This window comes from Aulonocara sp. 'chitande type north' Nkhata Bay, linkage group LG12 (genome assembly GCF_057382095.1).
Source record: "Aulonocara sp. 'chitande type north' Nkhata Bay isolate Kocher_YH1m ecotype deep benthic linkage group LG12, A_spYH_male_GT1.1, whole genome shotgun sequence".
Taxonomy (NCBI): Eukaryota; Metazoa; Chordata; class Actinopteri; order Cichliformes; family Cichlidae; genus Aulonocara; species Aulonocara sp. 'chitande type north' Nkhata Bay.
Window position 1 is genome coordinate 40578412 of NC_141355.1, and position 26108 is coordinate 40604519.

The 26108-nt window shown below is 46.8% G+C and overlaps 3 protein-coding genes and 1 non-coding gene across 9 annotated transcripts; 3 read left to right on the plus strand and 1 right to left on the minus strand.

The window, feature by feature from the left end:
• Positions 1–6778: 6778 nt before the first annotated feature.
• Positions 6779–6884, plus strand: LOC147318247 (U6 spliceosomal RNA). The gene has a single exon (XR_015124302.1). It is a non-coding gene; the product is annotated as a U6 spliceosomal RNA (small nuclear RNA).
• A 440-nt stretch (positions 6885–7324) lies between these two features.
• Positions 7325–12431, plus strand: gstt2 (glutathione S-transferase theta 2). Its single transcript, XM_086257902.1, has 5 exons — positions 7325–7602; positions 8144–8231; positions 10906–11056; positions 11239–11415; positions 12038–12431. Exons 1-5 carry the CDS (start codon positions 7479–7481, stop codon positions 12182–12184), a joined length of 687 nt encoding a protein of 228 aa, XP_086114028.1. The 5' UTR covers positions 7325–7478; the 3' UTR covers positions 12185–12431.
• Positions 12432–12545: 114 nt separating this feature from the next.
• chek2 (checkpoint kinase 2) lies at positions 12546–25185 on the minus strand. Of its 3 annotated transcripts, none has more exons than XM_086257895.1 (21): positions 25025–25185; positions 22460–22602; positions 21646–22149; positions 21031–21549; positions 20663–20941; positions 20447–20539; positions 18469–19905; positions 18027–18297; positions 17429–17553; positions 17192–17324; positions 17018–17108; positions 16856–16952; positions 16425–16478; positions 16248–16312; positions 15256–15355; positions 15064–15150; positions 14798–14961; positions 13448–13563; positions 13070–13155; positions 12786–12860; positions 12546–12707 (listed from the first exon to the last, which is right to left on the minus strand). In XM_086257895.1, exons 8-21 carry the CDS (start codon positions 18286–18288, stop codon positions 12597–12599), a joined length of 1566 nt encoding a protein of 521 aa, XP_086114021.1. In that variant the 5' UTR covers positions 18289–18297; positions 18469–19905; positions 20447–20539; positions 20663–20941; positions 21031–21549; positions 21646–22149; positions 22460–22602; positions 25025–25185; the 3' UTR covers positions 12546–12596. The 3 variants fall into 3 exon arrangements, with proteins under 3 accessions (XP_086114021.1, XP_086114022.1, XP_086114020.1); XM_086257896.1 differs by having other exon boundaries at positions 18469–19099; positions 19189–20539; XM_086257894.1 differs by having other exon boundaries at positions 18469–20539; positions 21661–22149.
• On the plus strand, positions 18333–23092 carry entr1 (endosome associated trafficking regulator 1). 4 transcript variants are annotated; one of them, XM_086257897.1, is made up of 9 exons: positions 18333–18881; positions 18959–19065; positions 20369–20577; positions 20675–20816; positions 20900–20973; positions 21053–21164; positions 21256–21318; positions 21402–21541; positions 21673–23092. In XM_086257897.1, the coding sequence occupies exons 1-9, from the start codon at positions 18839–18841 to the stop codon at positions 21761–21763; spliced, it is 981 nt and encodes a 326-aa protein (XP_086114023.1). In that variant the 5' UTR covers positions 18333–18838; the 3' UTR covers positions 21764–23092. The 4 variants fall into 4 exon arrangements, with proteins under 4 accessions (XP_086114023.1, XP_086114025.1, XP_086114027.1 ...); XM_086257899.1 differs by having other exon boundaries at positions 18336–18881; positions 20405–20577; XM_086257901.1 differs by having other exon boundaries at positions 18338–18881; positions 18959–19104; positions 20486–20577.
• Positions 25186–26108: the final 923 nt, after the last annotated feature.

The window sequence follows — 26108 nt, forward strand, 5'->3', positions numbered from 1 at the left end:
GGACTGGAGACTTTGGGCTACTCAAAGTCCTGACCTGACTCCGATTGACATGCCGTGGCATGACCTTAAATAAGCAGTTCATGCTCGAAACCCCTCCAGTGGGGCTGAATTACAACAATTCTCCAAAGATGAGTGGGCTGAAGTTCCTCCACAGCTGTAAAAGGCTCGTTGCTACTTATCTCAGACGCTTGATTGCAGGTGTTGGTGCCAAGGGTGCCCCAACCAGTTATTAGGTTTAGGGACAATCAAGTTTTCACACAGAGCCATGTAGGCTTGGGTTTGTTCCCTTTAATAATAAGCACTTTCATTTCCAAACTGCATTGTGTTTAGTTGTGTTATCTTTGTCTAACATTTACATTTTTTTGTCTGAAACATCTAAGGGTGACAAATATACAAAAACAATTCCCACCACTGTAGATTGATACCTAAGTACAAAGGGTCTCGGAAACTGCCATGGAAAGACTCACAGCCTTGGCCTTGAAGAGGTACACCAGAGAGATCGAAGGCAGGAGAATAAACTAGATGTTCTCCACTGAACCATCCAAGGTGTACTCGCAGTGACAGGGGGACAATATAAAACCAGCCCCACCAAGGCTGGAGACGGAGCAATACTGGAACAGCATATGGAAGTACATCAGGAAGATGGCCATAACTGACTGTGTGTTTGCTGAAAATGTCAGGCAACAGAAACCTGAGAAAGAAGGGGAGCAAGAACCATCATGGAAGGACAGACCCCTGCACGGTATGTACCACCGGCAGATAGAGGAGGTGGCTGATATCCAGAAATCCTACCAGTGGCTGGACAAAGCTGGACTGAAAGACAGCACAGAGGCACTAATCATGGCAGCACAAGAACAAGCTCTGAGCACAAGATCCATAGAGGCTGGGGTCTATCACACCAGGCAAGACCCCAGGTGCAGGCTGTGTAAAGATGCCCCAGAGACAATCCAGCACATAACAGCAGGGTGCAAGATGCTAGCAGGCAAGGCATACATGGAACGCCATAACCAAGTGGCCGGCATAGTGTACAGGAACATCTGTGCCGAGTATAACCTGGAAGTCCCGAGGTCAAAATGGGAGATGCCCCCAAGGGTGGTGGAGAATGACCGAGCTAAGATCCTGTGGGACTTCCAGATACAGACGGACAAAATGGTGGTGGCTAACCAACCGGACATAGTGGTGGTAGACCCCCAAACTAGGCGAATGGCTCCAGCTGATCCCAGGAACAACATCAGAGATCTCTGTCCAGCAGAGCGCAGTCCTGGGAACAGCTAAGATATTGCGCAGGACCCTGAAGCTCCCAGGCCTCTGGTAGAGGACCCGAGCCTGAAGTCATGATATCGTGGTTTTAGCTGCATGTCAGCCAGTGGTGTTGGAGATCCTTGTAAAAACCAGAGGTGGGAAGTGAAATAAGGACTTAGGTATACTTATTTTTTTTTGTTTGTTTGTCAAATGTCAAGTGGGACAACAGGAAGGTTTAAAATGATTTTTGTGGTGTAATCTGTTTGAGCATAACCTGTTTTATTGTGAAAGGGGGTTCTGAAACAGGAAGTAGACAATAAAGGTAGGAGTTTGAGTTCTCTACAAGGTGTCGCTTGAATCCTTGCCTAAAATCCTTGCCACTTATCCCACTTCTTACTGCAATCCCGCTTCTGACACCATGTGTCAGAAGCGGGATTGCAGTAAGAAGTGGGATAAGGAGGTTTGAAAGATTTCGACTTTCAAGCAACCTGCACCTTAGCTCAGAGACTAACCAGGTAAACACACTCATCTACTGCATGGGGGATGAAGCAGATGATATCCTCCGAGGGCAAGCTTTATCGGACATACAAAGGCAGCCGTACTAAGCAGTAAGAGACACTTTGGATACATACTTTGTTCCCAGGAAAAACATTATCTATGAGAGAGCCCGCTTTAATCAAAGAACACAGCAAGCTAATGAGACTGTTGACTCGTTTGTCACCGCACTTTATGCTTTAGCTGAAAACTGCAGTTATGGTGCACTGCACGATGAGTTAATAAGAGATCGCCTCGTCGTGGGTCTGAGGGACATCAGCTTAGCGGAGAGACTTCAAATGGACAAAGATTTGACGTTGGAGAAAGCAGTTAAACAGGCCCGGCAGTCTGAAGTCATCAAAAAACAACAGACAGACATCAGAGGGGAAAATAAGATGGAAATAGATGCTGTGACAGCGAAGCACAGGGAACAAAAGCATTCAACATTCAAACCCCGAAGAGAACGTAAATGCACAACAAAGGACAAAACACCAAATGGGAGATCATGCTACAGGTGTGGGAAAACCCCTGCGCATGGTAAAGGACAATGCCCAGCAAAAGATGCAACATGTCACTCATGTGGTAAAAGAGGACACTTCAGTAAAGTGTGGAAATCTGTTAAATCTGTGCATGTGATAGAAACAGAGAAAAGTGATGATACACCCGTGTTTCTTGGTTCTGTAGACGCAGGTTCAGATCCTTGGTATGCAGATCTCACTATCAGAAACCACAAAGTTAGATTTAAGATAGACACAGGAGCTGACGTCTCTGTTATCCCAGCCCAGATGTATTACTGCATAAACCAAAATGAGACAGAGTTATGTAAACCAGATAGATCATTGTTTGGTCCAGGGGGTACTCCACTTGATGTGTTGGGTATGAGCAGAGAAACAATTTGCAAAGGTGAACAGGGAATACAGGAAAATGTCTACATTATCAAAGATTTGCACATAGCACTGTTAAGCAGGCCAGCAAGTGTCAAGCTGAACCTTGTGTGTAGAGCTGACAGTATTGACATGAATGTGTTGAATGAGAACTACCCAAAGCTGTGTCAGGGATTAGGTTTAATGCAACAACCTTATACGATTAAGTTGAAACCCAATGCTGTGCCTTTTTCCCTGGCCACACCAAGACGGGTCCCCATCCCTTTGTTAGGAAAGGTGAAACAGGAACTGGAAAGAATGGAGTCCATGGGAGTAATCAGCAGAGTTGAAGAACCAACAGAATGGTGTGCAGGTATGGTCCCAGTGCCAACAAAAAACGACTCTGTGCGTATTTGTGTTGACCTCACTCACCTCAATGAAGCAGCGTGCAGAGAAAAGTACATCCTGCCTTCGGTTGAACAGACACTTGGATCCCTGGCGGGAGCAAAAGTCTTCAGTAAGTTGGACGCAAACAGAGGCTTCTGGCAGGTTCCATTGTCACCAGAGTCAGCACACTACACAACGTTCATTACATCCTTTGGGCGCTTCCACTTTAACAGACTTCCCTTTGGAATAGTGTCAGCCCCAGAACATTTTCAGCGTAGAATGTCAGTGATCCTTAATGGGCTGGCAGGGTTGTCAAAAAACCACAAACACTGGACTTGTGAAAATAAACAAAACAAAAAAGATAAACATGGGTTTAAAAGTAAAGGAAAAAAGGTTGAAGAGAAAGAAAAGTTTCTATGAAAGGTTCTAAATGTTCTTGTAAGTTTGATGTTTTCAGCGAAAGGAGGATGTGGTGTAATCTGTTTGAGCATAACCTGTTTTATTGTGAAAGGGGGTTCTGAAACAGGAAGTAGACAATAAAGGTCGGAGTTTGAGTGCTCTACAAGGTGTCGCTTGAATCCTTGCCTAAAACCACGACAATTTTCTGACCACTTTTTGAACTTGTGGAATCAGATTAAGTAAACTTTTGTTGACATCGAAGTCGTAAGAAAGCATTGGGTTGATTTGTGGTTTATGATTTAGCACAAAATAAACACATATTTTTTAAAGAATCAAGTTGGAAGTGCGTTCTGACACAAACCACCTGTTGCCACCTTCAGCCTTTTACTGGAGTACTTTTTGTTTTGACACTTAAAAGGCCGTGACAGGCAGTAAAGTGTCTGTGTGCGGTTTGTCTCACAGTGCAGCAGAGCTTGGATTTGACAGGGAGAGAAAAGAAAGAGAGCTAAGTTCACTCAGACATGCAGGAAGACAGGAGAGGACAGGAAGAAGAGAGCTTAGTGTTAAAGGTGTGCTGAGCCACTACACAGTGTCCCCTCACCTGCTAATCCTCACTTTAACCTCCAACTGTTGTCATTGTTGTGACATGGGCAGACCGTGGGGATATGGGGAATGAGGACCCAGGCGCGGTGCTCTGTGTATAAACAGTGCGTTTATTTACAGTGATGGAAAAACATGACAATAAATCCCGTGCTCTCCCGGCCTGATCAGCTGCAAGTGTGTCAAGGTCTTCAGGTGTGGCCAAGGGCCACACCCACACACACACCCCTACATGCACATACGTCTACAAGCAGGGAGAAGGAGGGACAGCAATACAAAATACATACATTATAATATTAGTCCATAACTGCTCAGGGTCCCTGGGTCTGAGCGACCCTGGGACCCTGAAAATTGTAGTTTTTAGGTGTGGAGGCAAAGTCGCCCGCTAACATGTGGAGAGAGAAAACAGGTGTTTTTAAAATTCTCTTTCACTACTTGTGTCCTACAGATTTAAACTAAGTACACTCATTAGAATGAGAAAGTTCTAAATAACTTTGAATACATTTTATATTGTCATGTGCTAATATTATGTCAATACAACAAAAGGTTCAGTTACCTTCGTACAAAAACTGTTCATAGAGCTACTTTATACTTTCTTACTTTGGTACATTTCACAGCTTTTGAGTAAAAAACTTGCTTCAGTACTTCAACTGGAGTATTTTAACCCACGTATCTGTACTTCTGTTTGAGTAAAGAAAGTCTGTACGTTTGCCGCCTCTGGTTAAAACCGATGAGTTATGAAATTTAGGCTACGTCCACGGGTATTTTTGAAAACGCAGATTTTTCTATGCGTTTGCATCTTTCGTCCACACGTAAACGGCGTTTTCGGTCACTGAAAACGGAGATTTCTAAAAACGCCTGCCAGGGTGGATATTTTCTAAAACTCCGTTTTTGCATTTAAGTGTGAACGAGAAAAACGGAGAAAAAGCAGCGTCAAAGGTGTGCACCTTTTTTGACGTCACAGTGTGCGCCACGTTATTGTTTCGGTGAAATGGATTTCTACAATACTGTTACTGTTACTTGAACTCTCTGCAGTGTTTAAATGCTTACATACACACACACAGTTACCGTCCCTCCACACATACCACTCGGTTCTGCTTCTATGCCCCATCCTTGTTTACTATTTCCCACCGAGGCTTCTAGTCTTCTGATTGGCCAACATTTCTACACGGTTAGGACTATAGCGCCACCTGCTGCTTTGGCATGTTCATAGCAGGGGCGGATCTAGAGAAATTTTCTTAGGGTGGCATGAGGGTGGCATTTTTTTTTTCAAACACATATGCAGGTGGTTACATATGGTTACATGATTCAAATGCAGTAAGTATGCACGTTTTTCATATAAATATAGTCGATAACTTAATTATTGTCTGTAGCCCACATAATTACACACTAGTTACATAAAACATGTGAGTTTTGATGCTATGTACTGTATAGCCTGTATGATAAATAAATATGTTGCCCAATAAGTATAAACTCCAGAAAGCTACACAACATGGGGCGCTTCATTTACAAACACAAGTCTAACTTGAGTTTCACTGTTTTTGTTAGAAAACAGTCACATTGTTGCAGCTTAAATTACACAAAATGTCAGAAATCTGCACTGTCATGAACAAACATGTAAACCCAATTTTTCATGATTTGTTGGATGAACCCTCTGAGGTCTGAAATACAACCGGCCATTTGTGACTCCTTTTGAGTTTACGTTTGTATTTCACCCTCAGATTGTTTCATTTTATTTTTTTCCCCCGTTGCCTTGTTTGGTGTCTTTTAAGCTCAACTGAATTTAGTTGTTTTTTTCACTGACATACTGCATTAGTGTTACTGATCTGAAACCACACAAAGAACTTAAGATCCTAGTAGTATTTTTTACTGTAAAAAAAAAAAAAAGTAAATTTTTATAACTTGAAATGCAAATATAAAACGTACATTTTGTAAACATAAACAACTATTTATCTAAAAATGCAGCCGATACACCTGCTGTTTTTCATTTTGTACAACCATTTAAAAATCTTACTAAAACTAAAATGAGAGAACAATCAGGTGTGGCAATAAGATGCCCCACAAATGATGTGTGCCAGTAAAAACAAGTTTGTCCACCAAAAGACAGAAGAGCACAGGGACAAACCTGCAGGCCCGACAACAGCAGGTGTATCACTGGTTTTCTACTTAGTGACAGTGTTTACAAATGTACCTCTGACAGTCATTAGTGCCCTCACTGACACACAAAACAAAATGACTACACAACAGAACGACTACACAACACAACACACTAAGTAAACACTCCACACTAAACGTCACAAATCTGCCACATCTAAACTCTCGCTCTGTCTCTCTCACTTGCTCGCTCTGTCTCGCTCGCCCTGTTACCGTCACTCCCCAAACTTTTCCCTCTTCCTAAACAACCAAATCCCACATGTTGACTTTTTTTTAATTGGTCGACATGGTGCATTTTTCCACCAATAAGAAAGAGGTGGCTTTTTTCCTTTCTTTACTGTTTTCGCGCTGTCTTTAGAAAACGCTTAAAACACACACACACAAACGTGACGACAGTATTTAGAACGAAGCGTGGCTGATATATATGATCATAACTCTGGATTTACTGGCCTGTAATTAAAATTTAAAAACTTTGAAGTTGGAACTTTCAATGTGGGCTGAAATAGGCTGCAGCTTGTTGCTGTGTCAGCTTACATCAGTCATCAGTGAGCGCCTCCAGCGCAGACGGGCTCATAAGGCGCAGACGGGCCGGGGTGGTCGTGTTACTTCGGTAGCACATATACTAAAATTGGAACGATACAGAGAAGATTAGCATGGCCCCTGCGCAAGGATGACACGCAAATTCGTGAAGCGTTCCTCATTTTCTTTAGAACTAATTCGACTCTGAAATAGTTTGAGAGAGAAGGTTTATTAATGACGAGAGATAAGCACAGCAGCTGTTCATGCAGTCTGAACACAGCACACGCCACGGACACGCTCCCAGTTTACAGGAGAACAGAATAATCCTTCAATTGTCCCACAAGGGGAAATTTGGTTGTGTCAGCAGCAATAAAAACACACATATATGCAAAAAGAACAGGACACAGAACAAAAAACACAATTTTTACATATTTAAGCTGAGAAAAGCAATGTGAGGTTATAACAGTAGAAGCTGCTGCAGTGCTGATGTAAACCTCTATGATTGTTGGGTGACTACACAGAGGAAGAGGGTCGTCCTGTCATGATGCTTCTGTGTTTCCTCTGAAGGAGGTGTCAAGGAGGCGCTGCAGTGTCCTCCCAGGAAGCTGTAACCTTTTCTGGGCTGCAGTTGTCTGTGCGGCTGCAGTTGTCTGTGCGGCTGCAGGGGGCGCTGTGGAGCAGCTGTCAGGCTGCAGAACCTCAGGGGAAGACGGACGGCTACCTGCTCACGCTTTTTGTGCTTTTTTCGCTGGTTTAACGGATAAAAACGCCTCGGTCACCATGGCAACAGGCCGGCTGGTGGAGGTGTACCTGGACCTTCTATCGCAGCCCTGCCGGGCGGTGCACATCCTGCTCACCTGCACCAAAATCCCGCACAAAGTGCGCGCCGTGGCGCTGCGGAAAGGTGAGCTACTGACAGGCTGGTTAACCAACCAGCCGGTTAACTAACCGACTAGCCGAGCGGCTAACTAGTCCTCTGACGGCCTGCTCACCCGTGTACGCACTCGGCGCACTTAGAGCAGTTTGTGGGCACACAACTTCAGCTGAACTCCGACCCAAAGAACTTTGACCTACATCCGAGCGGTGCACAGAGCCCGCCAGACCTCACTCAAAATCTCCGGATTTATGCTCTCTCTGACCCCGTGAGAGGAAACTGCATCCGAACCGAGCTGATCCTCATAGAAAACGTCATGAGACTGGTCGGGGACATTCGGCGCTCTTAAACTCACCGAATGTCCGATTTTCACACAGTTTACATGTTTCGGAAACAAAAAATAACAACAGATCATTATTCTGGGAATCTTAAATCACTTGGTTTCCCATCGGAGTTCTGAATGAAGCTGCTGCTCAGACTTCTGTCTGCATTAGAGCGCACACGCTGCAGGCCGCTTTATATGACCTGAGTTTTGAGTGGACTTTGTTTTTAGCTTCTCTTGTGTGTGCAGGAGAACATCGGACTCCGACCTTCACCAAGCTGAACCCCATGCAGAAGGTTCCTGTCATGGTGGACGACGGCTTTGTCCTCACAGAGAGGTACACACACACACACACACAAAATTCAATTTTATTTACACAGCACCAAATCGCAACAACAGTCGCCTCAAGGTGCTTTATATTGTACAGTAGATCGTACAATAATACACACAGAGAAAAACCCAACAATCATATGACCCCCTATGAGCAGCACTTTGGCAACAGTGGGAAGGAAAAACTCCCTTTTAACAGGAAGAAACCTCCAGCAGAACCAGGCTCAGGGAGGGGCGGGGCCATCTGCTGTGATTGGTTGGGGTGAGAGAAGGAAGACAGGATAAAGACATGCTGTGGAAGAGAGACAGAGATTAATAACAGATATGATTCAGTGCAGAGAGGTCTGTTAACACATAGTGAGTGAGAAAGGTGACTGGAAAGGAAACACCCAGTGCATCATGGGAATCCCCCGGCAGCCTACGTCTATTGCAGCATAACTAAGGGAGGATTCAGGGTCACCTAGTCCAGCCCTAACTATATGCTTTAGCAAAAAGGAAAGTTTGAAGCCTGATCTTGAAAGTAGAGATAGTGTCTGTCTCCTGAATCCAAACTGGAAGCTGGTTCCACAGAAGAGGGGCCTGAAAACTGAAGGCTCTGCCTCCCATTCTACTTTTAAATACTCGAGGAACAACAAGTAGGCCTGCAGAGCGAGAGCGAAGTGCTCTAATAGGGTGATATGGTACTACAAGGTCATTAAGATAAGATGGGGCCTGATTATTTAAGACCTTGTATGTGAGGAGCAGGATTTTGAATTCTGGATTTAACAGGAAGCCAAAACAGGAGAAATCTGCTCTCTCTTTCTAGTCCCTGTCAGGACTCTTGCTGCATGGGCAGAAATCTGTGCCATCAGAAACTGAATTTGAATAAGTTCAGTTTGAATTTGAATTGTAACTTGAATAAATGCTTTTGAAAACTGAATTTGAATTAGTCTAATTTGAAATTGAATTTATATTTTGAAAATGAATTGATTTGCTTTGAAACTGCATTTTATCCTTTAAAAATTCAGCTCTGGAATAATTTCAGTTTCACTTCTCACCATTCAATTTCAGTTCTACAATTCAGTTTTTTGGAACTTACATCCGGTTCCGGTTCAAGCACAGATGAATAGAACTACGTTTTACTAGCGGACCGAAAGTGTTACCGACGGGAATCTACAGCGTCTTGAGCTGAATTAAGACTTCAGAAGTCATTCGTCATGTCGAATGACCAGCGGATAAACTCTCAGGTTGGTAATAAATGTATTACATGTATAAGAACAAGCGTCAAGTTAACAAATGATAGCCGTACAGTAACTTTTATGCTTATTGTAGCTGCTAGCTAAAAACGCTAATTTAGCGTAGTTTGCCTTGAATTCAGCTTTGACAAACAAATATATCACTTCAAACAGAGGTGATCCAGTAATGCTGCACTAATGAATTAGACTAACTACTCACTTTAGCTAAAGTTATTAAGTTAGCTAAAGAGTTGGGATGCTGTGTAAGACATAAATAAAGCTAAAACACAAAGGTTTGGACACCGTTTTGCATGTTTCCCTACTGTAGGGGTCTCTGCAAGCATACAGAGGGGGTACTCTGAGAGGGTCCAAGATGACAACTTTGGAATTCTACTAGAAACAGTCGATCATATTTGTTGTCAAAGCTGAATTCAAGGCAAACTACGCTAAATTAGCGTTTTTAGCTAGCAGCTACAATAAGCATAAAAGTTACTGTACGGCTATCTTTTGTTAACATGACACTTGTTCTTATACATGTAATACATTTATTACCAACCTGAGAGTTTATCCGCTGGTCATTCGACATGACGAATGACTTCTGAAGTCTTAATTCAGCTCAAGACGCTGTAGATTCCCGTCAGTAACACTTTCGGTCCGCTAGTAAAACGTAGTTCTATTCATCTGCGCTTGAACCGGAACCGGATGTAAGTTCCAAAAAACTGAATTTTGGAACAGAAATTGAATGGTGAGAAGTGAAACTGAAATTATTCGAGAGCTGAATTTTTAAAGGATAAAATGCAGTTTCAAAGCAAATCAATTCATTTTCAAAATATAAAATTCAATTTCAATTTAGACTAATTCAAATTCAGTTTTCAAAAGCATTTATTCAAGTTACAATTCAGATTCAATCTGAGCAATTCAAATTGAACTTATTCAAATTCAGTTTCTGATGGCACAGATTTCTGCCCATATTGCTGCAGCATTTTGGATTAGCTGAAGGCTTTTCAGGGAGTTTTTAGGACTTCCTGATAATAATGAATTACAGTCGTCCAGCCTGGAAGTAATAAATGCATGAACTAGTTTTTCAGCTTCACTCTGAGACAGGATATTTCTAACTTCTCCTTCTCTCACCCCAACCAATCACAGCAGATGGCCCCGCCCCTCCCTGAGCCTGGTTCTGTCGGAGGTTTCTTCCTGTTAAAAGGGAGTTTTTCCTTCCCACTGTCGCCAAAGTGCTTGTTCATAGGGGGTCATATGGTTGTTGGGTTTTTCTCAGTGTCTATGAAGCGCCTTGAGGCGACTTTTGTTGTGATTTGGCGCTATATAAATAAAATGGAATTGAATTAACTTTAGAGATTAAAACACACACACACGCTCACTCATTTAAAGTGTGTTCCTGTGAGGCAGGACGGGTCACGTCGGAATCACATGCTCAGTGTAAACGTCAGGTTGTGTCATGTGTTGCAGCGACGCCATCCTGAAGTACCTCACCACCAAGTACGATGTCCCAGAGCACTGGTATCCACGGCAACCAGAGAGACGAGCCCGAGTGGACGAGTACACAGCGTGGCATCACACCAACACACGACCGCACGCTGCTAAAGTCTTCATCCTGGAGGTATGGAGCCAAAATCCTGATTTTGTAAAACACGTCTTCAAATATCTGAAATCAGCTGATCAGGAGACGGCAGCGTGGGGTTCTGTGATGACGCCGCACCTGTTCTGACATCATCAGGAATATAAAGCTGCTGTAATGCCATGAAGGAGCTCAGGTGTGCTTTGTGTCTCCGCCCACCTCAGGTGCTGCTCCCAGCTCAGTCTGGCTCTCCGGTGGATGAGGCCCGTTTGAATCGCGCTCTCTCCGACCTCGACGACACGCTGGATAAACTGGAGTCCATGTTTCTTCGCCGCCAGCCTTTCCTTTGCGGTGATGACATCACTGTGGCCGACCTGCTCGCGGCGTGCGAGCTCACGCAGGTCAGTTTCTGGATGCTCAAGCCCCGCCCCCCTCAGAGAAGCTTTTTGTCTCTTTGGGTATGTTCAGAGAGCTCGTCTCCAAACAGCTGCAGTGAAACTGAGACACAAACAGGAAATGGAGATGCTTCCCCTTCAAAGTAAAAGTTGTAATTCTGCACTGCTGCCAACAAAAGTGCAGCTTTTACTTTGAAAGCAGAGCATGTCTGTTTGTGTTGCACTTTTTAACTTGTCCCTGCCCCAGCGAGCAGTTACAGACATGATACTCTTGTGATGAGGAAGAGGATCAATAGGGGGTCCACGACCCTCTTAGGGACTCTCCAGTTGTTGTTCTTAGAACTGAAGAAGCTTCTCTGATTAAGTCCCAAAGCTTTTCTTTCTGAGCTCCTCAGACTACAATGAGCTGGATGTCTGAGAACCTTCACAGACTGAGTTCAGATTATTGCTTCTCTTCTCATGAAGGATGCTCCACTGTCTCCTCTGCTAAAGGAAGCACTGAAGCTCCTTTCCTTACTCTGAGGACTGACAGCTGATTAGAAACGCTCCCGAGAGGAGCGGGCACTCTGAACGTACCCTCTGTTTGTGTCTGTATGGTTCTGAGCATGCTCAGTGTGTCTCCTTGCAGCCTCTGGGCGGGGGCAGAGACGTCCTGAAGGAGCGTCCTCAGCTGCAGCGGTGGAGGAGTCGAGTCCAGTCGGCCGTCGGTGAGGCATTTGACGAAGCTCACAGCGTCCTGTATGCCCTCAGAGACCGCCGCCGAGCCCGTCTGTGACATCGGCATGAGGGGGAGGAGTTAGTCGAGGGTGTGAGGAGGATAAAGGAGTGGCTCAATTTCACTTTGATTTCTCTGCTTTAAAAACCTCAGAGGCCTTCGAGCCGTCACAGAGTTCCTGGACTCTGATCGATGACAGAATCAATAAATCTATCGATGAATCAATGTTGGAGTTCAATGTTTGAATCAGCTGAAGCACTTTAACAGGAAATGAGCTTTGAAATGAAAATAAAAAAAGCTGCTTGTACTTTGCCCCTTGAGTGTCTGTGACTGAGCGCCCCCCGCAGGCTGGAGGAGGAGCTGCGGTGCTGTAGGCGTGTTCAAACGAGCACATTAAAGAGACTCAGCAAAAATGTAAAAATCTTTATTAGAAAACTTTATTTACACCAGGTTCAGCAGCAGAGACATGTGACTACACAGAGGAAGAGGGCGGGCCTTGGCTCCGTTTGGCAGGATGTTGCTCCTCGCCATCTCCTTCTCGTCCTCGTTTCCTCAGGTGTCTTCCTGAGGTCGACTCCGCCTCCTGCAGGGGGAGGAGCTCAATGGATCAGGAGGCAGAGTCATGGTTGTACTGTGTGTGTGGTTGTGTATGTGTGGTTACCATGGCAGCAGCAGCCCCCCCTCCCTCTGCAGACGGGTACATGAGCCTGTGCGCCGTCTCCAACATCTTCTGGTCCTGCAACCATCACAGAGTGAGCAGCCTACACTTCCCACAATGCACCTGAACATCTTTAACCCTCTTAAGACTTGCTGCTGTGGCGTCAGCTGTGCTGCAGACAACCAACCGCCATCGTTGAGGGCGGAGTCACTACAAAAACACTGAACACAGCCTGGTGTGTGGTTATTTGGGTGGGTGGGTGGGCGGGGCGTCAGGTGAGGCGTTACCTGTAGCCAGGGGTGCTGCAGAGCTTCCTCGATGCTCATCCTCTTCATCGGATCAACGACCAGCAGCTTCCTCACCACGTCTTTGGCTGAAACACAAACGGGTCATATGAGTCCAAACACAGGAAGCTCCGCCTTTCACCCTCAGGTTCCAAACAAGATGGAACCAAAACAGTGCTGTGCAAAAGTCCTGAGCCCCCCGACGCACTGTGGAACACGCAGTGACTCACTGACACACCTGAACACACCGTGAGCCTGACGGTGACTCTGCGGTGTGAGTGGCTCTCGTTTGCTCATTTCTAGAAAAATCTCAGCGAGCGCCCGACAGCGAGCCAGTCATCACTAACAGTATCGATAAAGTTCAACTGAAGCAGCTCGTACCTTGATCAGAGACGCTCGTCCACTTGGACTGAACCATGGTGAACTCTCCTCTGATGATCTGATCGGTGACCGACTGATGACCAAAGCTCTCGTGGAACGGAGGGTAACCTCCCAGGCTGACACGGGAGGAGAGAGAGGAGGACTCAGTGATGAAGCTGGAGTTTCAGCAAATCATCAAACGTTACATAGAAATTTTCACAGCTTTCAGGTGGAGATGTTTGACCTCTGACCCTGGCTGTTTCTCTGCGGCTTCCTCGACAGTCACACGCCTGCAGGAGCCAGGTGACATCGCCGCCGAAGTTCCATAAATGACTCGTAAACCACGAGTCATTTATGGAAACTGAGTCCTACAGGGATAAAAAGCGGACGCGTATTCTGCTTCTTCTTCGTTGGTGGTGTGAGCAGGCGTAGGACGCTGTGAACACCTCGGACAGCGACGCGTGCCGAGGTCTCGGGAATCAGCCGGTCGCTGCAGAAAAGCCGTTTCTGTCAGACTCTGCCGCTGACAGCCAGCGTTTTCTGTCTGTATGTAATACGGATTCATCCCAGGGAGGAGCCTTTCTGAGGTCAAAGGTCAGGTGACCAGGGACTGAACATGGGTGTAAAAGCAGCCGATGCCCACGAGCACGTTTAACACTCTGGGGTCGACAGAGGTACCGGCGCGTCAAAATCACACGACCAATTTAAGACGACACAGCAACCAGCGACCCAGAGTCTCGTTTCAACCTGGGTCGAAGGTGCGGACTTCAAACTTTATACCAGTTCTGACAGAGTCTGAATGGGTTATGATAAAAGTACACGCCACGTTTTTCTGAATAAAACTGTGTTTACAGCAGGAAGAACGGGCAGTGCTAGCAAACACTTCCCTATTGGTGTTACTGTGTACCATGTCAACCAATCAAAAAATGATATGGCAACATGTGGCACTTGGTTGTTTAGGAAGAGGGGGAAGTTTGAAGAGTGCGGTCAGAGTGCGGTCAGAGTGTTGTGTTGTAATTGTTTTATTTAGAAATGTAAAATTTCTTTTTGCACTTCAAGTTATGAAAATGATTCGTTAAACATGTTTGTGGGCTTTACAGAAAAAAATAAAGTTTTTCTACTCTGAAGTTTTTTTCGTCTGAATATAGATCAATTGTGTGATCGATGTCAATGGCTCCACGCAGGAAGTAGAAACAGACTCTGGCGTGCCGGCAGCGGCTCTGTTTTCATGTGCCGAGGGTAACCAGGCGGGCAAACGAGCGAGCGCACGAGTCGAGGCGGCGCGACAGGTGAATGAACGAAAGCGTTTCCCTGACAACACAAACCATCCATCATCATCAATCATCCCTGCAGCAGGAGGCCGGAGCCTACCAGACGAAGAGCAGCACGCCGAGGCTCCAGGCGTCCACGGCGAGCCCATAACCTGTGGTGGACGCGTGCGTGAACACCTCCGGAGCCAGGTAAGATGGAGTCCCACACAGAGTCCTCATCAGCACCGCCTCCTCCAGGATCCGTGACTGGTTAAAGTCCGTCACCTGACGCGCGCGCGCGCACGCACACACACACACACACACACACACAGTGAGGAGGGAGGAGGTGGTGATGCTGCAGGTGATGCTGCAGGTGAGCGCACGTACCTTGATGAGACACACATCGTCCTGTGAGGACAGCAGGATGTTCTCCGGCTTCAGGTCTCTGTGGATGATCCCGTTACTGTGGAGATACTACACACACACACACACACACACACACACACAGTTACAGTCGCTGCACCTGTGTGTGTTTGTGTGTGTGTGCGCGTGCTCGTTACCATAGCAACACCAGCTAACCTCCACAGCACGAAGCATCTGGTAAAAATAAAGTTTGGCAACAGATTCGTTGAGCTGCTGCTTCGACTTCACTCTGTGGAACAGCTCCCCCCCCTCCATCCTGACAGGTGAGAGAGAGACACAGGTGAGAGAGAGAGACACACAGGTGAGAGAGAGACACAGGTGAGAGAGAGACACAGGTGAGAGAGAGACACAGGTGAGAGAGAGACACAGGTGAGAGAGAGGCTGCGTCCACACTAGCGTTCACAGAGTTGTGCGTCCACATTGAAACGGCCAAAAACGCTTCCGTTCCAGTCCTGCACATGCGTGAAACGCAAGAAGATTCGACCTGCCTCATTTCTGTCTGCCGTTTATTTACGTTCCGGCTCGTTGACACGTCGGCAAAATGTGGAGGAAAAGCACCGAGTTTTTTAAATGGACTCACAATGAGGTGGAGTCGTTGCTGCAAGTAACACAAAAGTACAAAGTTGCAAAAGCGAGTGAGAATTAAAGAATTTGAAGAAAAGCTCTCAGGAGCATGTACAGGCTGATGTTGATCTTTAATAGGGCTGTCAAACAAAACAACTGCTGTGTAACGCCCTCCGCTATCTCAGTTTAATTGGTCACATGACTGCATCACATGACTATGTGATAAGCCTTCTTAATCTGTTTTACCAAGTTGAGGATGTAAGCACGCTCCTCCCGCAACACGCGGTCCATTTGGGCGTAGTCTGACACCACGATCTGGTTGTCCATATCAGTCTTGGGAGGGGACAGACAGAACTGAATAAGGCCAATTTTGGCCTTGTCCACTCGGGTCACACCAGTGTTGGCAACTCTTTGGAAAAGCACCGTGTTCAAATGTATCAGTTTTCAAAACGCGGCGTTTTCCTTGAGCGAAAACGGCGTCTCAGTTAGGACGGGAGGCCAAAACGGAGAGAAAAAAACAAAAACGTATTAGTGTGGACGTGGCCTGAGAGACGGGTGAGAGAGACAGGTGCAGTTTCACGCACAGCTCCAACACGATGTAGAAACTTTCCTCCGTCTGATAGAAGTCCTCCGTCTTTATGAGACAAGGCTGCAGGAGACAAGGAGTGAAGAGAAGGAAAGGAAGGATGAGTGTTGTTACTGGCGATAAAGGAGCGTTCCTGTACTTGTGCTTCTTCTTCTTCTTCGTTGGTGTTACTCACGTGGTCGACCCTCTGCAGGATATCAATCTCCGTCTTTGCGTTTCGTGTCGCCGTCTGTGATTGGACAGAAAAATAAGTTGTTGTTCCCCTTCAACTCAAAATAAGGTTGAGACGCCATGTTTGTAGTTCTCTGGGAGGTATCTGTGTTTTCACACCTTGCTGACATTTCATTGGGTTAAACTGAGTTCAATTCAATACCTGATTGGCTGGCACCAGAAATATTTAAATTAAGCAGTGTACTGAGAGTTTCCCGCCCCCCTAGTGGTGATTTCATGCAGTGCACTGTTAGTTTGACAGAGAGGGGTGTCTGCATTTTTGACGCTATTAAAATTCATAAATGAACTGACACCATCACACCTGCTGACAAACACGCAGTCGAAAGAAACGAGCAGCGGGTCTCAGCCAATCAGAGAGCAGATGAGGCGACTCACCCCTTCAGACTGAAAGTTCTTCTTGTTTATGATTTTCACTGCAAACTTCCTGCAGGTGGATCGCTCGAAAGCCAGCCGGACCTCGCCACACACTCCTCTGAAACACACACAGTCAGCAGGGTGGCACAGGAAATGACATCACAACGCCACGAAACAACTCACGTGCCGATGCGTCGCGTCAGTAGGTATTTGTCTTGCAGGTCTCTGGGTAGGCTGGACTGATCGTCCGACATCAGGTCGATGAAGACAAAGACTGCAGAGAGACATGAGCAGGAGGTGAGACCGGCACCAGGGTGTCCAGGTGTTTTCAGGTGCTGTTCTTGTGGGCGGAGTCACCTCGGTTTCGTTGTTCAGCCAGAGAGATGACGGCGTTATTGACCAGAGGAAGCTTCTTGTCTTTCCCGATCGGAATCCCATCGAGAAAAGTGCCGTTATTACTGAGGTCCTCCACGAAGACCTCCGAGCCCTCCTGACACACACAGGTGGAGAGGGCGACGTTAAAGCCCCGTGAGCGCAGTACTCACAGTACGATCAGTGCTAATATCAGTGGTAGTAGTACTGCAGTAGTCTCACTCTGTAGATCCTGAAGTGTTTCTTGCTGTAGATTCGGAACTTTCTGGAATTTCGGTCATTTGGATCCTCCAGGACGTAGTTACACTTGGAGTCCCGTCCAAACAGGTACTGGTCCTCTATGCAGTCTGTAAACAAACAAACAGGAAACAGGAAGTGCTCCTCTATGCAGTCTGTAAACAAACAAACAGGAAACAGGAAGTGCTCCTCTATGCAGTCTTCTATCCCCCCGTGGAATTACAAAACCTGCAATTCTGGGATTTTATTTGGTTGCTAATTAGCAGCAGCAGCTAGCTCATCCTTTGGTCACTGCTTGAAACAGGAAGAGGTGTTAAAAAACCAGGATGCCACGTCCATCTTTTATCTACAGTCTAAAGATCTGTCACACCTGAAGCACTGTCTGCTGAACAGAAGTATCCTGATTACTTCATGTGTTACTTAAAGTATGGAACAGCAGAGCTCGGCTGGCTGATTATGCTAATTCTGCTGCTAATTCTACTAATTACTATTTCCAGACACAGCACAATATGTTCAGTTTAATGGAACCTGATTAAGAACAGAGTGAACAGAGGACGAGCCGGCGTGTTGTGAGCAGCGGTACCGTGGCTCCTGAAGCCCGGGACCATGGGCAGTAGGCGGCCCCAGGGTTGCGGCTCAGGCTCCTCTGGGACGGACGCGAGCGTTACGGGGATGGTGTCCACGCTGCTCAGAGTCCCCGAGCCACTCGACGACTGACTGGCTGAGCTGGGCCCACTGGATGAACTGGAACCAGGCTGGGACTGGGACTTGGCCTGGGACGGGGACAGGGTGGACTGGGTTTGGGACTGAGGACGCTCCCCCTCAGGAGTCCCCTTTTCAGACATCCTTCAGCTCTGCAGACACATGAGAGACAAAATCAAGAACAAGAGAAGAAGAGTTTGGGTTTCTGCCGCAGGATCGTGGACATCCGTGGGCTCGGAGCCCCAGAGCACACAGTGCAACATCCCCACGCCCCACTGTGGCAGCGTTCAAACACAGACCGCGTGTCCGAGACTCACACTCACCGTGAAACCGGAACCCCGCCGGTGCTGTCAGCATGCGCGCGCCTTCTCAGCGAGCTCTGCACTCAGCAGAGCCAGAACCAGCATCCGGGTCTCTGCGCGTCCACGAACCGCGACGCGTGCTTCGATTTCTTGACCGGGACCTTGCGGGACACGCGCTTCCTTGTGGGCTATTTTTTCTCTGACGTCACGAAGTGGTTCCAGCCAATGATAAGTGTGAATGTGGATCACGTGCACCGGGAGCCGTCGGCTGGTGTTTCCGGGTTTGGTTTGGTCCCGCAGAGGAGATTCAGAGGCTGATCGATAGTTATGATCGATACGTGAACGGAAGTCAGGGCGCGGAGCGAGCCACGTGTCTGTCTGCGAGTCCGACATGTCCAACCAGAGAGGCGGCAAGACTCTGATCATCACAGACGGTGAGTGTCCGGGGGGGAGGGGGTCTGCAGTCGCCATGTGAGCCTCCGTCACAGCTCCAGCTGTTCTGTGTGTGCAGATGAGGAGGTGGAGGGGGTGGAGGCGGAGGAGCTCAACCCGTTCTCCTTCAGAGAGTTTCTGCGCTGGAAGAACCAGGACCCGGACCCGGAGCAGGCACGCACTGAGGTCAGAGCTGCACAGCTGGAGGTGCACCTCTGTCCTAAGGCAGCGAGCACAAACACAGAGTGGGTCTGTGCTCACAGCTGTGACACGCGTGTACATGTGCATATTTAAAAGAGTGACACAAACTTCAAACCGCTGCGCTGTGGCGGTCGTGGATGTGATCGCTGTGGGCCGAGCGTGTAATCGGCTCACAGCTCAGACTCAAACCGTCCATCGGCCCCACGCTGAGTGTTCAGCCCACGTCATGCTGCTGTAACTGTTCTCATGAAACTGCAGAGGTGACCTGAGCTCAGCTGCTGTTTCTCAAAATCTGCAGAAAACAGCGTCTCCGTCACAAACACACGCGTGTCACAGCTGTGAGCACAGAACCACGCTGCCTGCTGGAGAAGGTCACCACCATCTCTTTGGTGTTGCTCATGTTCAGTTCAAGGTTAGGAAAATCCCAAAAAGCTGGTTGTGTTCATCTGGACGTTTTCAGTGGGAGTCTCATCATCAGGTGACTCCTTCGGTGTCAGCTGACTGCAGGTTCCAACCTTATAAACAGCACATCTGCATAACGACTGACACAGCAGTATGGGCCCACTCTAACCCACTGATGAGTCCCACTCACAGAGGGTTGGGGAATGGCTGCAGTCACTGTAAGATGGTGACAGGTGTTCCCTTAGGCCCCTCCATGCTTCGACATCAACAACCCACTGACAGGTGTCAGTATTTCCACGGCTGGACAGTTAAAAACAGTGTTTCTGCCGCTGCCACAGTGTAATCTGAAGTGTCCATCAAAAGGACCAATCACACCGGGAGCCTGTGCTTCTTTAGGCTCCGCCTACCCATAATAGCGTGAAACTAGCAGCGTGTTGGTTATGGAATATAATTTCGTACATTTCAGTTCAAATTCAATACCTGCGACTGATTCGCCGTTAACAACAAACAACTTGATCAAATATCTGTTAACAGATGAAAACACAGTTTTCTCCTCTAAGCACACGGTCTGTCTATCATTAGTAGCTTACACAGGATGAGAACTTCAGCGCAGCATGCTTGAGTCTGTGTCCTCAGCACAGTCCAGGGGCCAGATGTTTGGTCCCCGTAAACACACTTGGCGCACAGCCTTAACCGTCTGCTCGGTGTAAACGTTGACGTACGTTTGGCTTCACAGCGACAAACAGACCAAAGCTCGTACGACCCGAGCCATGTTAGATATCGCTAACGTCACCTAACTTCGCCGAAGGTTAGCTGAGTTTAACATGTTTTCAGATTCTTCGTTATGCTAACATTCGTCCGTTTCTGGACCGCTTCCCTTCGACAGGCCGCCATTTTTTCCAAAACATTTCTTCAACCTCAGATTCGCAGTGAATCCTGGGATAGCGTGGACTACGAAGGATACACCCGACCCGCCTCACACAGCCTCTGTCTGTCTCATCAGGAGGAGGAGGAGTGGGGGCGGAGCTTCCAGTCAGGCATTGGCAGCACCTCCTCCCTGTGCACAGAGGAGGAAGAAGAAGAGGAGGAGACCAGGTGAGTCAGATGAAGGGCGGGGCGTAAAAATGTCCGAGCAGCTTCTGTGCAGATGAAACTGCACCTGCCGTGAAGTCACCTTCACCTGTGTCACCAGGTTCTCCTCCAAACCTGAAGCAGCTGCAGGAGGAGGTGCAGTAGGAGGAGGAGAGAACTACGAAGGAGATGACGAGACCTCAATGGTTGAGCCAGCCACCTTCTGCAGGAGGAGGAGTGCCAGGAGCAGCCAGACGCAGCAGGTAACCCAACCACGGAGCGCTTAGTTCAGGGAGCGTGGGACAAAGCAGAACAGGCGTATTAACGAGCTCCTGTTCTGTCTCAGCTGAAGGAGGAGAACGCAGCACTGAGGAGGACCGTCAGGGAGCTGCAGAGGAGAGCCGAAGTGAACGAACGCAGGTTTGTACCAACCAATCACAGGACAGCGCCGCAATATGTCGCTGACCAATCATTTACCCAGCATGCCTCTGTCTCCCAGGGCGTCGCAGCTCTCGGAGGAGCTGCTGCAGAGGAGGCGTCAGGAAGAGAAGGAGGCCCAGGACCTGGAGAGCATGGTTCACTCTGTGGAGCAGAACCTCCACCTGATGACGGTACACACAAACACAGTGTTTGCATGAACGTGTGTGTGTGTGTGTGTGTGAGATTGTGTGTGTAAAAATACTCTACGTCTGTCCATGTTAGAGGCGAGCGGTGAAAGCGGAGAACGCCGTTTCCAAACTGAAGGCGGAGCTACAGCAGCTGCAGGTGAGATGGAGAATGAATCATTGATTACTGATAATCTGCTGGCTGTGTGTATCAGCGCGTGTGTGTGTGTGTGTGTGTTTGAGGCCGAGGTGGATTCTCTGCGGGCTGAGAACAACGGTCTGAAGTCGATGGAGTCTCAGGTCGTCATGACGATGAGGCAAAATGCTCAGGTGGCATCCGACTACCTGAACAAGATGGCGAGCCACGCCCACTCCTCCATCAGGTCAGTACCTGCAGACACATACAGCCATCAGCCATAACACCAAGCTGTTAATGCTGCTACTCTCTCCCTGTCACCTGTGTCTGTCTCACCTGTGTCTGTCTCACCTGTCTCTGTCACACCTGTCTCTGCAGGCAGCTGCTGGGGGAAGCAGAGACTCTGCGTTTGGTGTCTCAGCTGCTGCAGTCCATCGATAAAATCTCCTCCCTGAACTCAGAGTCCTGAACTCCTTCGGACCTCCTGGTTGTCATGGAAACATCCAGGAGAGGTCTGTCTGTGAGATCAGAGGTCAGCAGGTATTTTATTTTGGAAGGCCCCAGCTATGCTGACTGCTGATTGGTGGACTGTGACTGTGTGAGGGCCGAGCATCATGTTGATTCATAAACTCTGTGATAGTAAAGCGCTCTGATGATCGGAGGTGTGCACCACAAAGACGACTTTTTGGCTGATCCGGGTGACTTCAGGGTTAACGTCGGTTTCCTGAAGGTGGCAGGCCAATCAGCTGTCCTGAACGTAGCGTCACCATTCCTGGAGGATCCCTCGGACCACTACGGGGAGAACGGGAGGGTCTGGGGGCTTCGTGCGCTGAGCTTCAATAGTCTTTTTTCCCCCTGTTGGCAGCAAGTTCAAGTTTATTTATATATCACATCTGTTGACAAAAGTAGTCAAAGCAGAAAACATAAAATAGGATAAAACAAAGTTGAAGCGGTTTCATTGTTCTGTAAACATTCATGTATTCGTGCTGAGCTCGTGTCAGGTTTGTAATGTGGCACACGCCACCCCCCCAATGCGCAGATCAAATCCTGGGTTATCTTGGCAGGTTGTAACCGGCTGTATCCTGATCGCCAGCGTTAGTGTAACATAAGGTAAAGATGCCATCTTGTATGTCCCAGCTCCAAGGGGGCGTGTCAGAGTGTTTACCTGGATAAATAAGGATGTATGCGTGACTTTTTCCAAAACTGATTGCAGCTTCTACTTCGTATAAAACAGGGGAACATCCTCACCGCCCGTGCAGAAGTGCAGCTTTCGTATTTGTTGCGTCTCATCGAGAAAAACACGATTGGCTAAAGAGACAACCAGGAAACAAGAACAAGTAAATAAGAGAAAGCATGATGTCTGATACAGTCGATCAGACAGGTCATTACCCACATATACAAAACCAACTATGATACACAATATAAAACAGGTGACTGGGTGTGTGTCTGTCTGTGTGTGCCCTGTGGTAGACCCGTCCAGGGTGTACCCTGTACCCACAGGCACCTGGGAAAGTTTTAGCCCCACCCCCCGTGACCCTGACCTGGATGAGAGGAAGAGAATGGATGAAAAATATGAGCCACAGAAAACAGAACAGCAGATGAAGCCATGAGAAATACACAGAAAGCCTAAACTGAGCTGGCGTCGCTTCGAGGACTCCGATCGTTCGACTGACTCGGGACTGTTGACTCGTTTAAGCTAACTTACATCCTGCTGTAACCAGGCAGACCAACTAATATGTACCAACAGAGAGACCTGATGTTTAATAATGATTAAATAAAAATGTTCAATAATAAGAAATGGTGTGTTACTGCCACCTGCTGGTGTGGAGTGTGAACTGCAGCCAAACAGAGTCCAGGATGTAGCACTGAGTAAAAGTGAAATGGAAGAAAATGTTAGATGAACTGGAGCTCTGTGAGTTAGGACTGGTTTTAAATGAAGTTTACTTTATTTATTTAAGGTACTTAAAAGGATGAATGTCTGCTCGCTTTAGCTCATGGTACAGCCGCCTTCATATCAACATGCGTGTAAACGGTAAGTGTTGCTAGGCAATAGTTTTACATCCATTCCCAAGGAGTCAAAATGACGTCGGGCAGTTTTAGGTGGTCTTAATCTTTTTCTTTTGATCACACACAACTCAAAATTCCCTGTTTGATGAAAAAGTCCGTTTCAGGAAAAGTCATGAAAATGTTTTGTTTGAATTATAACAGAGTTATATGAATTTCAAAATGTCAGTGGATGGATATGGCGTGCCGGTGTTAACGGACGGCTTCGCTTCCTGCTTTTCGCCTGATCCGAGGTCTCGTTTTGTGCCTGATGTGGTGTGGAGGGTTTGTGGGGACGATCGAGAGTGTTCTCTCACTTTATATTGGGATTTTTATTTATTTATTTATTTTTGCCTGTCCCGTTTGGCTCTTTTGCATCAGAATTGTTGTCTAAAGGCAAAGAAAGATGCCCAACGGATTTACTTTACCAAACTGACCATCCCAGCCTTGCCGTAATGGTCCATTTGATTCACCTTTTATTGTTTATTTTATTTTCACTTACTGAATACGGGACAGACTTGACTGGGGGAAAGAAGGGGAGAAAGAAAGAGGGAAAGAGAAACAGCTGAGAAGAGGGACGGGGGAGAAGGGTAAAAGACAAAAACCAACAGAATGAGCAGAAAAAAAAAATGCATATATCGATCACCTGGATCACCTGCTGAGAAAGAAAAAAGAAAACAAGCAGAAGAGAACAAGAGTAATAGAATAAACAACATCACAATGATATATGGGAATATGACAGTAAATACTAAATATTAAACATTATTGTGCAGCACATAAGATCAACAGAACACAGTGAGGTAGGAGCCAAAAAGGGTGTAGTTTGTGGGTGTGATCACCCGTGTGTACACCTGTGAGCATGGACGCGCTTGTTTTTAAAAGGTTCCTTCATGTAATGATCTGCTAGAGGGTGTGGGGGGGCCACAGCCCCGTCCTCCAGGGCATGAAGCAGGTATGGAGGAGATCAAAACTCCAGACATCCAGAGGCCCCCAGAACACAAGAGACCAAGGAAGACCAACAGAGGGTGAAGCTTTGACACATGAAAAGTAGAGCTGGGCGATATGAGATTTTTTTCATATCACGATATGTGTTTTTTCATTTCAGGCGATAACGATATCTATCACGATATCAGCCAAATAACTATATTTGTAAGATTTAAATGTGCCGTTGCTCACAAGTAAAATGTGAAATAATCAGCAGCTTGTTTTGATTTAAATATTTATTTTCCATAATAAGTTCAACAGGGTAGATGTACTTAAGGAACATGAGACTTTTTCAGATAAATAAAGGCAAATATTGCAAACTACACAAAAGGCAGCCGCTAAAGCGTTTAAGTTTCAAAATGGAAAAAACGAAACAGACTAAACTGTCAATTCCACTTAGAAACAAAATATTAATTCTAAAAATAAATCTTAGTTTGTTTTACAGAAGATCAGACAAAACTGACTAACTTTTGTCAACATCAAATAAACTGAGAACTAAAAGGAAATTCTCGACCTCTCCTTGTTGTATAGCTGAGCTTTTCAAACAGCTGTAACAGTTACTAGTCTGACAAAAGCCGAATGACGAATCAGCGCTTCCAGTCAGAGACTGAGCTGCACCGCTTTATTGTATTTCCAGACTTGCTTTCGGCACATTTACAGTGCAGCTGCTCTGTTTTTGTCAGACTTGAAATAGCAGAAATACCTTCACACTACGGAGCTTCTGTGGCTCTTCCGTTCGACAATCTCTCCGGCGTTGGAACCATCGTCTGTTTTCTCCTCGGTAACCTTCGGTCGCGCTCTCGGCACACTCATTTCCTCCGTTACCCGGCGGCACGGCGGCTGGCTGCTTCCCAAACAAATACACATGTGCGGCTTGGCACTTGTGCTGTACGCAACAAGTCACGTGACGTGACACTGCGGCTGTGATTGGTTCGGCTCTGCGCTACTTAATTTGGATTGGCTGGGGTTTTTTTTTAAGAGGACAAGAGCCGTGAGGTCTATCTCAATAGTTTAATTTTTCTATCGAGAAAAAGTTATTTCACAATACATATAGTTATCGTTCTATCGCCCAGCTCTAATGAAAGGCTGTGACTTTATTGAAACAGAGCCAATCAAACAGATTGATTGGAGTGATGATAGGATCGATAATCGCTGCTGGAGTCAAACCTCAGAGATCACAGGGATTGAAGAAAATCAGGATGCTTGAGTCTGGTTTCTGCTCAGAGTGAGCATGCTCAGCTCTGTTACCATGACAACCATGGCAGCTCTCACTGGCACAGCCTTTTTATACTCTTCTTCACAGCTTCTGGGTGGACTAGCACACTGCGAGCCTGGACTGAGTGGACCCCGTTTGTCCTCGGCCTGAGACGGACACACTTTGCTGATGTGGGACTTTCTGGGATTCTGCATCAAACTGAGTTGAAAGATTTGTGCGCAAACAGAGTTTTAAAGCGATATCGTGACAGAAATGTGAACTTCCAACAGGAAACACTGACAGAACTCCAATAAGCTGTAATAATAGGAGTCAGAGCTGTTAATGTGAATGGAGCCAGGGTCTATAATCCCATTAAAATACAGATCAAAGTGCTGTGAGTAGGATTAAAGCTTCAGTCAGATCCTAAAAACACTGGAAAGTACTAAACTAAGATGGGTGTAGATCCCGTGTGCTGAGGGAGGAGTCGTACCGTGCAGACGGTGTCTGATTGGCTGAGAGCTGCTGACCTCACAGAAACGCAGCCTTTATATACCCGACACTGATCATGTGACCCGAAGGATTCTTAGGAAAA